The sequence below is a fragment of the Papilio xuthus genome, unplaced genomic scaffold, assembly GCF_000836235.2.
Source record: "Papilio xuthus unplaced genomic scaffold, Pxut_1.1 DF828952.1, whole genome shotgun sequence".
Lineage (NCBI taxonomy): Eukaryota > Metazoa > Arthropoda > Insecta > Lepidoptera > Papilionidae > Papilio > Papilio xuthus.
This window is the reverse complement of record NW_013529697.1, coordinates 4,210,984-4,227,289: the sequence shown is the minus strand read 5'-3', so window position 1 is coordinate 4,227,289 and position 16,306 is coordinate 4,210,984. Positions and strand designations below refer to the sequence as shown.

The window sequence follows — 16,306 nt, the reverse complement described above, 5'->3', positions numbered from 1 at the left end:
TCCGAATATATTACGTCAGTTCTGTCCTCTTTCATTATAGTTATTAACCGTTTGTATTTGCATAATGATAGACCACTCTAATTAGAATATATATCAGTTTGTACACCTGTTTACCTTTATATTGCCTATCCTATTAATTGCAGTTGTTTTAGAGCAATTAATTCAAAGTTCTCGGTTGTTAGAAAATTGAAGTAATCATTATGTGTTGGATAACCAAAACTTTAATGACTACGACACTAAAGTAAACATGTGTCTCTGTACGAACACGAGACTCAAGAGAGTCCTTGATTCATAAGTAAATAATACAGATATTAATGTCGGAATTTATGTCGTAGTCTTATCGAACACTAGCTGTCGCTATCGACTCCGTCCTCACAGCCTTAAAAAAATAATTAGAAGCCTATGTGTTCTTCCAGACTAAGTTCTATATATATGCCAAATTTTATCGAGATCCGTTCAGCCAGTCTAAAGATACCTTCAAACAAACATCTATCCATCCATCCAAATATTTATAATACTAATATGATTTATAATACAGTTCCGATTAATATGAATTCATAGGAGCATCGGTTGCTCAGGGGTTAAAGCACTTGACTTTTAATCTGCAGGTCCTGAGTTTGAATCCCGCCATGTACCAATGTGTTTTTCGATTTACATATGTACATTTATCCGACGTTCTTACGGTAAAGGAAAAACATCGTGATACAACCTGCACATATTTGCAAAGAAATTCAAAGATACGCGTGAAGTCAACCAACCCGCACTTGGCCAGTGTAGTTGACTATGGCTTAATCACCCTTAACTTAGGGTAGGGATCGAGCTTCTCGGTGAGAACGTATAGTGAACTGATGATAGGTTTGTAGTAAATGAAAAGATGAACATCTCTTATTTGGTACATAAGCTTAGCTCTACTATATTTTAAATCATAGAGTATTATCTAGTTTTAAGCCGTACTAATATAATCGCCTGGTTTTAAAATATCCACTTAAGGTATATACTGAAGAGGAATTGGAGACCACTCTAGAACTGCTAGCATTTGAGAGAAGTATTAAAGGGGCGACGGATAATCTAAACGAAAAGCATCTTTAATAAGCGTACAATAAGACCTATTTTACTTTTAGTATTAAATTTATTTCTTAGTTATTCTACAATACAATATAAAATACAGATCGACATATAATACGATAAATAAACGGCAAGATATATTTTTATTATCACTACACAGTTTTGAAATAAAACTAATATCCACCGCCCCGACGACCTCACCGAGTTTCTTCCGGTGCAACTGTAAGCTTTAGCCGGAAGGTATACTCACGCTAAGGAATATAGAAAATAAACAAACATATAGCAGCCACGTTTGACCATCGATTGGGAAAATAATAGTTACTGTTTTTAAACGTACTAACAACATATGAGTTCCATATTTTTGACTAAGTTTTGAATCAAATAATCCAGTATAGGTATATTGGATATAAAGGTAAAAATTATTAATGATGTAAAAAATATTTCAATTTTTTTTAGTTTTTAAAAAAATTGTTCGTTTATTTAACCGAAAATTACTATAGTTTTAGGAAATACCTTAGTAACGCATTCAAAAGTTGTTAAATGGTCCCAAGAAATAGTAAGTAATCTGCACTAAGGGACTTTTTAAGCAACCATTAAGCTTATCATCACACTTCTAACTTCAAGATAGGCGTAGACTGATTCTAATAGGAATATTTTTTTTGGTGATTAACACAGATGTTGTTACAGAGGTGGGAGTAAAGCACCGCTGATGCCCGCACCGGAGCCAACACAATGGAGCAGTGGGTCACGGCGGCCAGCGCATTGTTGGCCTTCCTCTTGTACTATAACACGCTCGACGCCGGATTTGTTTATGACGACAGGTAATTTAAAAAATTGTAGAACAAAAGTAAGATACTACACACTACACTACACACTTCTACAGACCTGAATGAGGAGACGAACAACTGATTTTCTGTGGTGATGTGGTTGAGATGCAGAAAGACGGTGCCCATTAGCTTACTAAATACATATTTAGTCTACTTTGTACGGCACACACATTATAAGATGGCGGAAAATCTGACGCTGGTTACTTTTTCCAATATCTTGCAATACGCAAATACGTTCCCAAATTATAACAATAATTTGTAATTTCATGTATGCTTATTGGAGACAATAAATTAAGTTACTATTAAATTGAATTAAAAGTTTAAATCAAGTTTAACCATTGGCCGTTGAGATGAGGGCATTGCCCTAAGTATATTTGTGTTTATTCCAGAGTCGAGCAGAAAGTGAAAGACCCAAAGAATAATTAATCTTAATTCACCTTCAGCACACTTAAAACATTTAAAAACGGTGCTGCTTTTCATGATTCCCTTCTCATAATTTTTTAAAACTAAAATTCAAGTTAAAATCACATCTTAACGTTGTTATGATATTATAAATAGTTTTTAATAAATATTATTGAAAAACTATCTCCGTAGTTCATCTTCATATTTATTCGTATAAAGTTAAACTTAGATTTTGCTTGGTATTGCTACTGTACCATCATCATGCGTTAATCTTACTTCTGACTACCGATGTTTGCTTGAAGGTATCTTCAGAACAGCACCATGGATCTCGCTAAAATTTGGCATAGATGTAGAACATAGCCTGGAAAACACATTGGCTACTTATTAAGTTTTATTTTAATTTGGTTCTGACGGAGTCGCAGGCGACAACTAGTAATATTAATAAATGCAAATGTTTAGATGGATGGATGGATGTTTCAAGGCATCACCAGAACTGCTGAACGGATCCCGATGAAATTTGGCATACATAGAGAACATAGTCTGAAAGAACACAAAGGCTACTATTTTTTTTAATTCTGCGCGGACGAAGTCACTGGTAACAGCTAGTGTTTAATATTATTTTTCATATTACACAGAATGTCCGAGGAAAGTGATCCTTGATTTAAATCTATTTCTGTGCAATTTGCATGATCGAGCATATCAGTTCAGTTTAAGCCTTATGGTCACATGGATGTTGATTAGATTGAATTGATACATTGCAGTGCTTATCTATTCAAGTGCAATTTATATCGAAATAGACATCTTCACAGTTCGAGATTACATGTCATATGTACTTGTATACATTACATCTAAATTGTTTAATGGAATTCTGAAAAACAATTTCGAACGCCGAGTACATGAAATTAATATAATCAATAAGTCAATGTTGTTAAATCTGGATCGTTAAGGACTTTGTAAAGTAAGAACCAAGAACCATATATAATTTTATAAAAATATACACTTCGTAGTACTAATAAAAAAGAGTTTTGACAGACAGACGGATGGACAACAAATTGATTCTTTAAGGGTTCCGTTTTTTTTTCTTTCGAGGTACGGAACACTAAAAAGTAAAAAAACATAAATATCATTTGGTTGCTGAGGTTGATAAATTACCCTTTAAACATTACTACACTAATTTGGACATTTTGGACTGTGTCGGTTTTCTTGCATTCTGTGAAAGCGAGTAAAGCTGCTATGTGTGTATGATTTGAGGTTCATCCCAAAATCAGGTTCGGATATCAAACAAAGCTGAGAGTGTCTCATAGTAATTTAAATTCATATAAATACTTGACGCACTTAATCTATACTATCCTCTATACTATTTAGGCCAAATTATCCGATACCTTGTTTGAAATTTGATCGGTACAACTTACCGTTCTAACTTAAATATAACATGGGCTTTTAAGTCCAAAACCACTGAGTCGAACTGTTTTGAGTTGTGAAGAGCTTAATATTAGTTTACTTAATACGATACGCTGTGGGTATTCAAAGTTTACCTCTACAAGAGAATCCGTAGCAAAACCGTAGTAAAGCGTAGCGTAATTTTTTCTTTTGCGATTTGAAAATATTTTCAAAAGTAATATAATAAGATTAGATATTTGTATTTACCAGAATGATTTTTTAAAAGGCTTTTAATATCTGTATACCCTTTGTATATTTTTGTATATAACATAAGTAAGTACTTAAGTCTGTAAAACGTTTGAGAATTACAAAGTAAAAATCTTTCAACTTATTTTTCATACTTACAACTAAACGCCACTTAAGACGAGAAGAACGTAGTGAAATGGATAAAGGCACTTTATACTACAATGGCGAAGTATTAAACCAATATTAGGAAGGCTCTCGAAGCTTTGAATAGACGCAAAAAAATTAAAAACAAAAATTTACGATTAAAATTGATCCTAACATATTAAAAAGATGTAAGTAAAAGCAAATAAAGGGGAAATAATGATAAGCTGTTTCTTAATGCTGTACTTAAATTATTATAAAAGAAAAATATACAATACAGAATAACAAATTGATTTATAATAACAAAAAACACTTTGACTTTTATAGATTATCGAGTGAAGAAAAAGAAAGGTCTATTTCTTTTGGATTGTTAAACATATTACGGACGGTAATGATGAAAGAATGGATGAACTTTGTTCCGTAGCGCTGCAAACCACTTCAGTGTTTCGTAATTGAGGGCTTACGTGACGACTCTACGCCACAGCTGGCCCCAACTTTCATTGCGAAGAGTGTTATACTAGTGCCAACTTTATCTCAATCTAACTTCTTCTTTATTTTCCAATGATAATAGTTTGAAGTTGGGAAAAAAGAATTTTATAAAGCTTTAAGTATATTTTTGTTATTATTGAATTTTACGTTATTGATGCTGATAGAACCTGTACACTTTGTACAGTCAGCTGCATAAATATATATTTGCAAAACATTAGAAACTTGTACAGGCCTTGGATTCAAAAAATATGTATGCAAGTATACGTTAATAATATTCATGGAAGTCTGAAGCATATGAACGGACACGTATATACATTTTTAAAACCAATTGCTTGTTCAAGTTCCTTAAATTTTATAAGTATATACAGATTTTTGTAGCTGACTGTACCATCATAACAGTTTATTTGATAGTATAGTGGATTACAGCTATATATTCAGTATATTTAAATATATAACATGTGTACAAGTAGATGTTTAGTTATAAATTAGGGTTCTGTAAATAAAGTTTATGTTAGTAGCAGTTAAACATTTGTGTTACATGATAAAATAAAAATTATACTTTAAGAAAACACTTAAAGTTAAAAATAACGTAAAATATTCTTAACTTGGTAATAAGCTAAAAATATTCTAAAATGGTAATTCATTCGGCGAGAACTTTATGTTTATAAGTAAAGGAAAAGGCTCTTACAATTTGCAACACAATGGCCGAATTGTTCGGATGATTTTTCCTTCTTCGCATGGTAAGCACGGTTTTGGTTCCATAAAAATATATTATTCAATCGCCTTTTTCACTGGCTCTCCACTCCAAATCTAAGATGAAGGGGATAAAATGTATGAGGGATCAATAGATAAAGCGATGAGGTAGGCATTAAACGCGGGCTTGGCGATGGCTTAAGGCAATTGCTGGAAAATTTTCAAATTGTTTAAGGTTTTATCCTGACTTTTTAGTTTAGTTCTTTTTTCAAGATTGAATTTTTTTTAGAATATTATGAAAGTCGTGACTTGAAGCGTTTACTTTAGTTTAGTAGACTTATTTCGATATTATCAGTCCGTTAAATAATTAATGACTTTATGATCTATATGTTCTTGAGGTTTCTGGTACTACTAATTCAAATAAGAATTGGATCATTTTTTTAATCTTAAAAATCTTTTATCGATGTGTGATGGAATTTCTGTTAGATTTGAATATTTTACATATTTATTAAGAGTTAATACTAATCATTACCTGCACGTGCGTGTTTATAAATTGAAATAACAGAATGTTGGCGCAAACAAAAACATTGAAGGCAAAGTTTTTTAATCAACGCTACGGGAAAATATAGGAGGACGTGAGGCCGCAGGCGTACTCACTGCTTAAATACTTTCCAACAGAATGCAACGGATTTTCATACCGCCTGTCACCGTTATACGATATTATAACATACTAGCTTTTCCCCGAGACTTTATCCACGCGGATTAAAAAAAACGTTATAAGTAGCCTATTTATTCTCCCAGAATATGTTCTTCATCTAAGCCAAATTTAATAGAGAATAATTTAGCCGTTCTGGAGATAAAAATATAATCATTCGATCCACCCATTTGAACTTTCACATTTGTAATTTTTTTAGCTTTTTAACATTTACAGTCATAAAATGACACAGCTCAATTTCGCAGCCTTTCGTAGTCACAACGTTTAGAAATGTACTATTGTCATGTAAATAAAAACTGAACATTTGGAAAGTTGCTTATAGTCAATTGTGGTAAAGGAGTATTTGAACCAGAATCAACCTAAAGAATCAAAAAAAGTTGTTAATTTTAGGAGACAGATTTTTCATGCTACGGTCTGTTCTTATGTTCATAATAATATCATAATTATCATCATCACCATCATCATCATTTGCCTCCCCGATCGATTGCCACAATGCCCGCTCCTGTGCCGCCTGCATCCACTGCACTCCCGCAACTAAAACATGTTTAATTTACAATTTTCTTAAGAACCCGTCTCACAATATTAATATTCCTACGATGAAGAAATTTCAATATATCGAGAGAATGTATATTAACTTTTCTCCCGGTATTATGAGTATTAAACGTAAACATTTATTTAGTATAAATTACCATAATAGGCGACGGATTTGTTTAACTACCAAAGTTTTTATTGTTACTAATAAATTAGTCTATGTCTCAGAACATTGATATTATGAATGAGACATGAATTTTATAATAAGCTTATTATAAAGAATATGTGGATGAGGAAATAAAAATATCTAATAATAGTTATTTATGAGTCTGTATTTGTGTCATAATACACATTAGTATTATACCCAAGGTCTGTAAACTATGGAGTGATTGTAGAAAGAAGTTGACTTTGTTCTTTGATTTATATAATTACTAGCTGTCTCCCGCGACTGCGTCCGTGCAGAATTAAAAAACAAAACATAATTAGTATCCTATTTGTTCTTCCAGACTACTTTCTTTATGTATGCCAAATTTCATCAAGATCCGTTCAGTCGTTCTAAAGATAACTTTAAACAAACTTCCATCTATACATTTATCCACCTAAATATTCACATTTTTAACATTAGTAAAATTAGTAAGAAGTAAGAGAGGGTTTTACTTAAAATCATCCTATATAACAATTTAAAATATAATAGAACGAAAACGTTCATTTACTGTAACATGCATATTAAACCCATGTTTTCTGGGAAAAGATACATTGAATTTGTAAATTCTATTCGAATAAAACGGATCTAAAGTTGCAATTTTATTTCACAGACGGGCGATCCTCTCCAACCCGGACGTCATCGGGCATACTCCAATAAAGGCTTTATTTGAAAACGATTTCTGGGGAACACCGCTCACGGATCCCGGCTCGCACGGCTCGTACCGCCCTTTGTGTGTGGCTTCGTACCGACTGAATTATGCCCTGAGTGGATTCAAGCCATGGAGTTATCACTTTCTGAATATATTGTTCCACTCGGTGGCGACAGCCCTGGTGGTAACGACAGCGCGCCGGCTGCTACCTGCTTACTGCACTCGAGTAGGTAGCGCAGTAGCCGGCCTAAGTTTCGCCGCTCATCCGATACACACAGAAGCTGTAGCCGGCGTAGTTGGGCGGGCGGATTTAGCAGCGTGCAACTTTTTCCTATTAAGTTTTTTACTTTATTGTGAACATTCGAGACTAAGGAATGAGCATCAAAGGAAGCCATGCCGGCATATCAATAAAGATTTAACACATCGACAACTGTCAATTAATGTACAAATTTTAAGATTCAGTTGCCATGGATTTTTCGAACAGATAGCTACAAATTTTCGAAAGCTTCTGAAAGCTAGTAAAATTGGGACACCAGTGATGAAAACGTGCGATGTCGATTCTGGTACTCTGAAGTTAAAAAAGTGTCAGTGTAACAGTGACGTAAGTGCGTATTCGTATGAACTCATGCAGTGGTTCACGTTAGCGGGAACACTTTTGTTTGCGACTGCTGCCACGCTTTGCAAGGAGCCGGGGATAATGGTTGTACCACTTTGTATCCTCTACGACCTTTTGAGAGATACGCGTCACGATGAGTCTTCATTAAAGGTAAGGAATTTAACGTACATTTTTCACACGTTTGCTGTACTTTTGTAGCAATAATTGGTCTTAGTAGATGTACCTTGATAGTCTCGTACAAATATTTCAACTGGAAACAATAAGCAACGATACAGTTTACTGAAGTATGAAAAGTTTAAGACATTGAAATAATGACGTGGACTCCTTTTAATAACTTTTTTTTAAACTACAAATAAATACAAATAATATACACGAGTAATGTCTTTATTTAATATATAAAAAATGACTATAATATTACATCAGAAAGTACATGAAGCGTAGGTTGAACACTGGCCGGTTTTATGCAGCAAAGCTAATGAAATCTAATTTTCACGTGCGGCTAGCCATGACAGAGATATTGCGGGTCCGGCTCGCAGACTCATTTGCAACTTGGAAATTGACTCTCTCTTTCCCTCTCCCACCTACATACGTAATTCGTACTTGCTAGAGTAGGATGAACAATTCAAATAAAGTACGAATAAAGAATATGAATATTTAATTTTAACAAGTAGAAGTTCTAACACGGTAGCACCTGCACGTTGTCAATTAGTAGTAATACATATAAAATTTTCCTCCTGCGAATTGAAAACGTAATCTTTTCGTAAATAAATATTTTATAGAGAACTTTTATGTGCTGTGAGGATAAATATAAAACCGAAATGGTCCGTGAGGCTGTTGTATATTTATAGCTGTTGTACTTTTATTTACGCTTAAATTCTGAAAATAAATAAAATCTAATTGGCTTCTTTAACGTTAAAGGATTTCCTTAATTACAAACTTGGTTAACTTTTATACGCCATCATCATATCTCACTTATATAAGGTTGGCACACAAGATATTATAAGTTTTTTATACCAATATTTAATAAAAAATTGTCAAGCAGTTAATATTAAATACGTATGTTTAAATGGCAACCGTGACATTTCGACGTCCACAATAAGTTTTCAAAACTGTAGATCAGCTTCCAGATTTTGGTTAAGTAATGAAGTGTACTTTGAAGATGTAAGACAGAAAAGTGTTCCAACAGTTTCCAAAGGATTCTAGATTTATTGTAGCCCTTTTTGGGATATACAAAGGTGTAAAAAGGGTTTTAAATAAACCTTCATAATATATTTTTCCTACCATTTAATCTTAGAAACGAGCGGTTCTACGCGAAAATATGACTATAGTAACATTTTATTACCGTTGCCTTGGCAAGTTTATGCGATCTCATGCAATAAAGTGATAAAACAGTTAGCTCACACGACGTTACCAAACTGGATTTGATATATCGACGTGAACAAATAAAAGTACCATTTAAACCATAAACCTACTGAATGTTTCTTCATACTTTTTATTGTTACAATAAAATAGATAAATATATTATGTACTTAATATTTTTGTTACGCGCAAAAACTTAGTCTTACAAGCCGTGAAGTAGCCTATATCATAAATTTTTGTGTATTCGTATTAGTAAGAAAATATATGTGATTGTGTATATAAAACAATAGCTTTATGGTATGGTAATAATCATAAAAATGTGTTCTTATTTTAAACAATTGGCTTTTTTATTTTTCTTAATATTAATTATTATATTAGGGAAAATTAACATGTGTTTTGTTTTTAAGTATAGTAAACATTAGGTTCGTCATCATCATCATCAGCTCACTATGCGTCCCCACCGAGGGGCTCAGAGCCTACCCTAAGTTAAGGGTGATTAGGCCATAGTCAACCACGCTGGCCAAGTGCGGGTTGGTTGACTTCACACATATCTTTGAATTTCTTCTCAGATAGGTTCACGTGATTGAATTAGAATGAATAAAAATATTACTGCAATTACGATATGTTGTTATTGCTAGTAATCGTTACGGAATAGAGAATTTAATTTTAACGTCACTGTACAACATTTTAAATTTAAGGTATTCTTACTGGACCAAATTAACATTCGAGCTTTTTCGCCTTTAACTTGGCCTTCATTCAGCGTCTGTTGTCCAGTATATTTTAGCGGTCGCGTAATTTGTGGCTCGTAAATGTTCTGAAATTGGTCATCCCTTTGGTTGAGGTGAATTTATGGCCTCCTCGGTCGGCCTGTCGAAAGGGAAATTAATAAGTCCCTTCTAATGGCAAACGAACCCTTACCATCCATTTGAATGTCTCAAAGAACATTCATATTCACTTGAATATAGTGTATATCAATTTGTATTACATTTTTGTAATTGTAAAAGTGGAATAAAACCACTAAATCACAATATATGCATAAGAATGCTCTTATAGACCAGCTGCGCATTTGCAAGTTAAATTGCATCTTAAGAATCATCAACAAAATGGATATTTAAAAACATCAACTCTGACTTCCTTCTTCTTATAATAATATAAGAAATCTTATGTTACTGTTATTTGTTCTTGTTAATAGAAAACAGCAGCGGGTTCTTAGAGTACAAATTAGGTTAGGTTTGAACCGTACAAGTTTATAAACTAGATATCAATAGAGTACGCGAGCAAAAGTTTTTATGGCCTAATTCTTATTTGTTTTTGAACAATAAGAGGAATCGCTTTTGTATTAACTTTCCCCTATCGTTGGAACGAGTGGATTGTTTAACCTATTTCAACTCGAGTGCTCTTTATTTCTCGAGACCTAAGGTCGCTGATTTTTTTTATTGTATGTTGAGGCTATGGTATTGTGGTTTAACTACCTTCATTCAACTTTAATTATAGTACTACAAAACACAATTGACTCGGTTTTAGACCACTCAAATATCTTTTTCCGTTCTTTAATATTCAATTGTTATTGAAGCCAAAGTAGAAAAAGTAAAAATCGACTCTTAAGGTAAGTAGTGAGGCCTCTTATTTATTTCATTGTTTATAATGAATTTAATTAAAAACAATATCTAGATGTAGTACAATGTATTTAAATTTTTCTACTTTAAAACGTAAGTTCGCTTATTAATTTTCGATATTTATTATAAAAATTGCATTGATCTACTAAACTAGGGAAGTACTTAAATAAATAGAATCAAAAGTCTCTTTAAAAATAAGTATAGATTATATTATTACATTCTTGAACTCAGGAGACAGAGAACTGCAAGATAACGTGAGTGCATATCAAAAGGTAGCTCCGACTTTTTCGTTTGAAATTGTCGTTCGCATTTGGCGCCTTTACCATCCGGCACGGCGCCTCGAGCGACTGTTCTTTTAGATCTATCTCAGTTATACGACTCGTAAGGCAAAAAGCTAAGCTTTCTGTATGTGAGGTGCAAATGTTTTTGTTGTTTACTAAACTTTATAATTGTTTATGTTGGATATTTATATTAATGCGATGTAAATAACAAATTAAGCTAAGTACAACATGACAAACTTAGAAATTTGTTTACAATTCCATTCCCGCTCGATTCATAACCTAAATAATAAATTATTTATTAATTTTCGCTGAAATTATAAACACTTTTGATAATTAAATCAGTTAAATGCCATTTTTAAGATGCGAATGTTCTGCTTTGTTATGTCGTAAACGCACAGAGGTAAATAATCCGTCTGTTTATTTTTTTTTCTTTCACAATAAAATGATTATCTACATTTTGAGGAGAAATTATAAGTTTTTTTTATTAAATTACTTAATACTTCCAAGAAAGGCTTGAGCAATTAACTGTCGTAAACAGGTTTATTCCAACGTGTTTTCTTCGAAAAAGGAAACAATAACGTTTAGCTGTACGTCGGCGTGAGGAACAAATCTGGTTGTAAATAACATTGCTTGAACGCCTCCTTGTCTTTAGAGAAGAATAATGGTATTTTGTATTTCGTTAGGGCGCGCTATGTATAGCCACGTCCGCTCGGACGGCTGCCAGCTGCGCCGCCTCGTGTTCCACTATCCCCCTTTCTCCCCTCAACAACATGTAAAATTAAGTGTTACTAGAACGAACAATTTTCTCTATAATATGTGATAGTATTGAGTACTGGTAGTATTATCTTTATATTGTGTGTTTAATTATTTAGTCTGGATCCTAGTTTTTTTTATGCGAGATCTAATTAATCATTTAATCTTATAAAATACTTCCATTCGTTTAATTAATTTTCATTAGTATATTTCAAGTATATTATAAGAAATTACTAATTATTAGCATTATCACTTCTAGTCTATGTTCTTCGAGATACTATGTTACAAGTTAGTTAAAATGGAATTCTAGCTTGATACCTTCATGCGTTCCTGAGAAAAAGGATCTTGACATACAGACGGACGGACAACGATGTGATCCTATGAGGGTACTGTTTTTTTTCCTTTCGTGGTGCGAACCCTAAAAAGTAATGTCAGTTCTACCTATGTACTGTAAAGAATTTCTTTGCCATAAATACTTTTTTATATTTAAATTTTTAATATTCACGAAAATTGATGCACCGTTAATTTCGTACTATAATTATATTAAAATCATTTTACCTTTGTTTTATAGAGAAAACTAATGACTCTTGACACTAAATCGAAACAAATATAACAACGAAAAACCGTTCTTTTGTTTTAAGAAAAAAAATATCTTTAACATACTTATCTGACGTGTAAAAATATTAGCTTGTGAAAAAACGATCAAAACGGATTAAATCCTTCCCTTTTATTAAAATACGGCACCAATTGTTCGTCGGTAAGTCTTAAATCAAATCTCGGCGAAGTCCCCCACGCTTCCATATTTTCGCGCCTCCAAGAAAGTTATATAATCGCTATTGAGCAAATATATGGACTTATGCGCCATCTCTTCGCCTTAATATGGTGTAAGAAATACCTTATATTATTTCCCTTTGATAACGTAACTGCTACATTGAATTTGATTCAATATAAAGTAGATTGTTTTCAGTAATCATTTATTAAATACGGTTTATTTAAAACCAAAAACATATCTCAAAGGAAGTTAAAAGATAAATTCCAAAAGCGATTTTAAAGTAACGAAAGGTTGCGTCGTTAGGTTATAAATTGTCAAGATTATGTTTTTATTATCACAGCAAAAAGGTTCTATATAATACTTTTGGCGTTTCTATACTGGCCATTACAAAACAGCATTACTAATCTTGAAATTTGTAAGCTTTAAGTTTTAAAAAGAAGTCTTTATGTTCTCAACAATTGTAGCTCCGACGTACGTTTCAATTCAAAAGACAGAAAGAAGTTGTCGGCATTATCACAAAGGGCCGGAAACGAGCATCTCAGAAACATAGCTGTTAATAAACGTCCTATTCCGATCTTTTTATTTCACCAAAAGATCTTACAATAAATTCTATAATGCCAATTTATTTAACATTTTAATAAACATCTATTTTTAATTGATAGATGATGTAAGAAAGGGTTAAAGTATTACTCATAGCAGGGACAGTAGACGGTTGCGTTAAAAATAGTCACCCATTAAACATCAAACTGGATTCAGAATTTAATAAAGAACACTTCTTGAACATGGACCATTAGTAGGTTACTATTTATCTCTATAAAAATAAAAATTTCGCAACAAAACTCAGTCTACGTACGGTACGCAAATCAAAGTAGAAGTCAATAAATACTATTGCATTTTACTTACACTTTTATATATGACAAATATAAGACGTAATTACACTTTAAACATAACTTATAGGATTAATGCTGCTTTATAATTGCGCGCTTATAACACTAAAATACTGACCTTGTCATAAAGAAGTTGAGTTGATACATACCTAATTTATTGTACATAAACAGAAATTACATTAAAAATAATTTAAAATATTCTACACATATCTTTGTATGCGATGCATTTATCATAGCTTACATATATGTTTGAGTTGAGCAATCTGTTTTACAGCCGAGTTTCAACAGTTGTTGTGCTGGAAGCCAAACGGCACAGATAAAATATAAATTTTATATCCAAATACGACGTTTATAAGCACGTACTCTCTCGGTAACGTTCACATTCAGATTTACGAATACAATTATGGTTCATATTTTTACACAGGCGTTGTCACGTGTAAAAAATTTAAAAAGTTATTTATATTTATTATCAAACAGCAATATAACTCACGCCTGTAACTCAAAGGGATAGGCAGAGTCTATGGACCTCCATTTGGCGCAGTTCTGCCAAACCTCTCTCACTTCTACATACATCGGAGCATGCACGTCGGTTTTGAGTCCTCTTTAAACCACCGTTCTTAAGTATTTGAGTATCAAATTAAATTCTAAAACATGAAAAAGCCCCCACTTAAAACTGTATTGAGAAGTCAGAGTTATTTATCGGATCAGTCAGAAAGATAATTCGTATACAATCCAAATAATTGTAAAGCAGATTTGAATAAAAATTACGAACATTTAATTAACAATTTTATGTTTATATTATTAGTAACAGTTATTTTTTTCGTCAGTGATTAATCATACTGCATTTGTAATTCATACAAATTGGAGGCAACAACAACTCAAATTAACATCGTTCCAGTGAAATTGATGTACTGTAAAAAAGAAATTTACTAAAGAGTATTTTTAGGCCTACAAAGTTCCTTAATCTAAAATCGATAGAAACGACTGCGGATAAAGTTGTGAATTGTACCTTCAGTTGGAAATGTAAGAAAGTCGATCCGATCCTTTCGCTCGACACCTGTGTTACTTCGCGCTCCGTTCATAGCCCAACTACCTCGGGTTCAGCGTCAAAAATTTGATAATATCATTACTTTTTACTGAAATTTCGTCTACCCAAAGTGTTTTATCATGAATTCATTTTTATTAAACTTTTTCTTGTATCATAGAAATTTAACTTCAGTTTATTTACTATTAATAGAGGTTATTTTAGAGAATGATTTAATATTAAGTAAATTTATCGCTTATAATTTAATTCTTACAAATAAATATATTTCAATCACGTTCGAGCTTTTCCATTTTATTTTGCGAAAAAAACACACTTGCATTCAGTGCTAAAGAGCGCGTACAGCCATTAACGTTTGTGGTAATTTAATTCAACGACACTTTATAGAAAAAAAATCTAATTAAAAAGTTAATTTTATGTTACTGAACGTTAAGTATAATTACACAAAAGTTGGAGTAAACGAGCATGGCTGGTATTAAATCGGCAGTGGCGCGAAGTTACGAGCGTGACTCTGAAGGCGTTTCCTTCGTCTTTTGTTTTGCACTGAATGCCGAGATACGTGGAACGGGATCCAGTAATTTAATAGACGTTAACACCGCCGCCTCCGCCGCCTCCACCACCATTCATGTCGTAAATGAGAAAACACGCAAAGGTGAGAGCAGCTGCTAGCAAAGTCGTTTTGTATCGTAAACCAAATGAACTGCAGGTCACAATCTAACTATATTAACTCATAATAAAGAAAAATTTGTTTCCTTTATGGTTTAATTAATTGATTGAGTTGTATCATATTATTTTACAGGTATAATGATGACCTGGACTAATGTATTTTCATTAACACTAACTAAAGAAGTGTGCAATTAATCAATTATCTGTACTTATGTAACTCTCTGGATTACGGGCCCGAGTGCCAATTTATTTAAGCAACATGTCATTTACGAAATAAAAATATTAGCTAATCTAATTAATACAGTATTTATTCCGAAGAAGCAAATCTAGAATTGCTGCATTCTAACATACGTACTGCATCTGCTATTTTCCTCTTAATTAAGAATTTAATAAACTAGATCTCAAGTACACATTCCTTTCTTGATTATAATCCCAAAAATTATTTGTCACCAGTGATGTTTCCAACTAAAAGTAATTTTCTAAAATAAAAGGTACATAAATCCATTATGCATACAACCAAATAACGTTTAATTAACTTTAAACGTTCCAAAATTGATGCTACATAATGGGTTAATCAATTTAAATTACCTCAATGGTTTTATTCAATGTAACACGAACTATACGATTTAAATTAAAATTTGACTAAAAAAATACCTATTAAATTTTCAAGCGGAAAAGAATAGATAAAATACAATTACTTAAAAGGAACTCTACACTAGCGTTCTATTTCTCTCTCTAGTGCGCGTGCAACAGTAATACGTCGGGCGCACTCCTCGCTCCAAGAGCTGTGCCAGCACCCGCCCCTCTCCTGGCCCCACCCTTCACTCTGACACCGTCGGTGCCACCAACAATGACCTCGTATTTCAGACGGAATTGCTCAAACACGGAACAGAGAAAACATAGAATAGTCATGAAAATATGTGTTTCTGTATTTTACACAATATGTGCATTGTGCATTTAAATAAACCTTA

General features: G+C 32.7%; 1 protein-coding gene across 1 annotated transcript in view; it reads left to right on the top strand.

Moving 5' to 3' along the window:
* Positions 1–16,306, top strand: part of Tmtc2 (Transmembrane O-mannosyltransferase targeting cadherins 2) — a 108,039-nt gene that overhangs the window by 71,442 nt on the left and 20,291 nt on the right. The window contains exons 2-3 of the mRNA XM_013319938.1: positions 1,753–1,886; positions 7,305–8,109. Of these exons, the coding sequence (XP_013175392.1) occupies positions 1,798–1,886; positions 7,305–8,109 (894 nt within the window). The 5' untranslated portion in view covers positions 1,753–1,797. The remainder of the gene's footprint in view (positions 1–1,752; positions 1,887–7,304; positions 8,110–16,306) is intronic.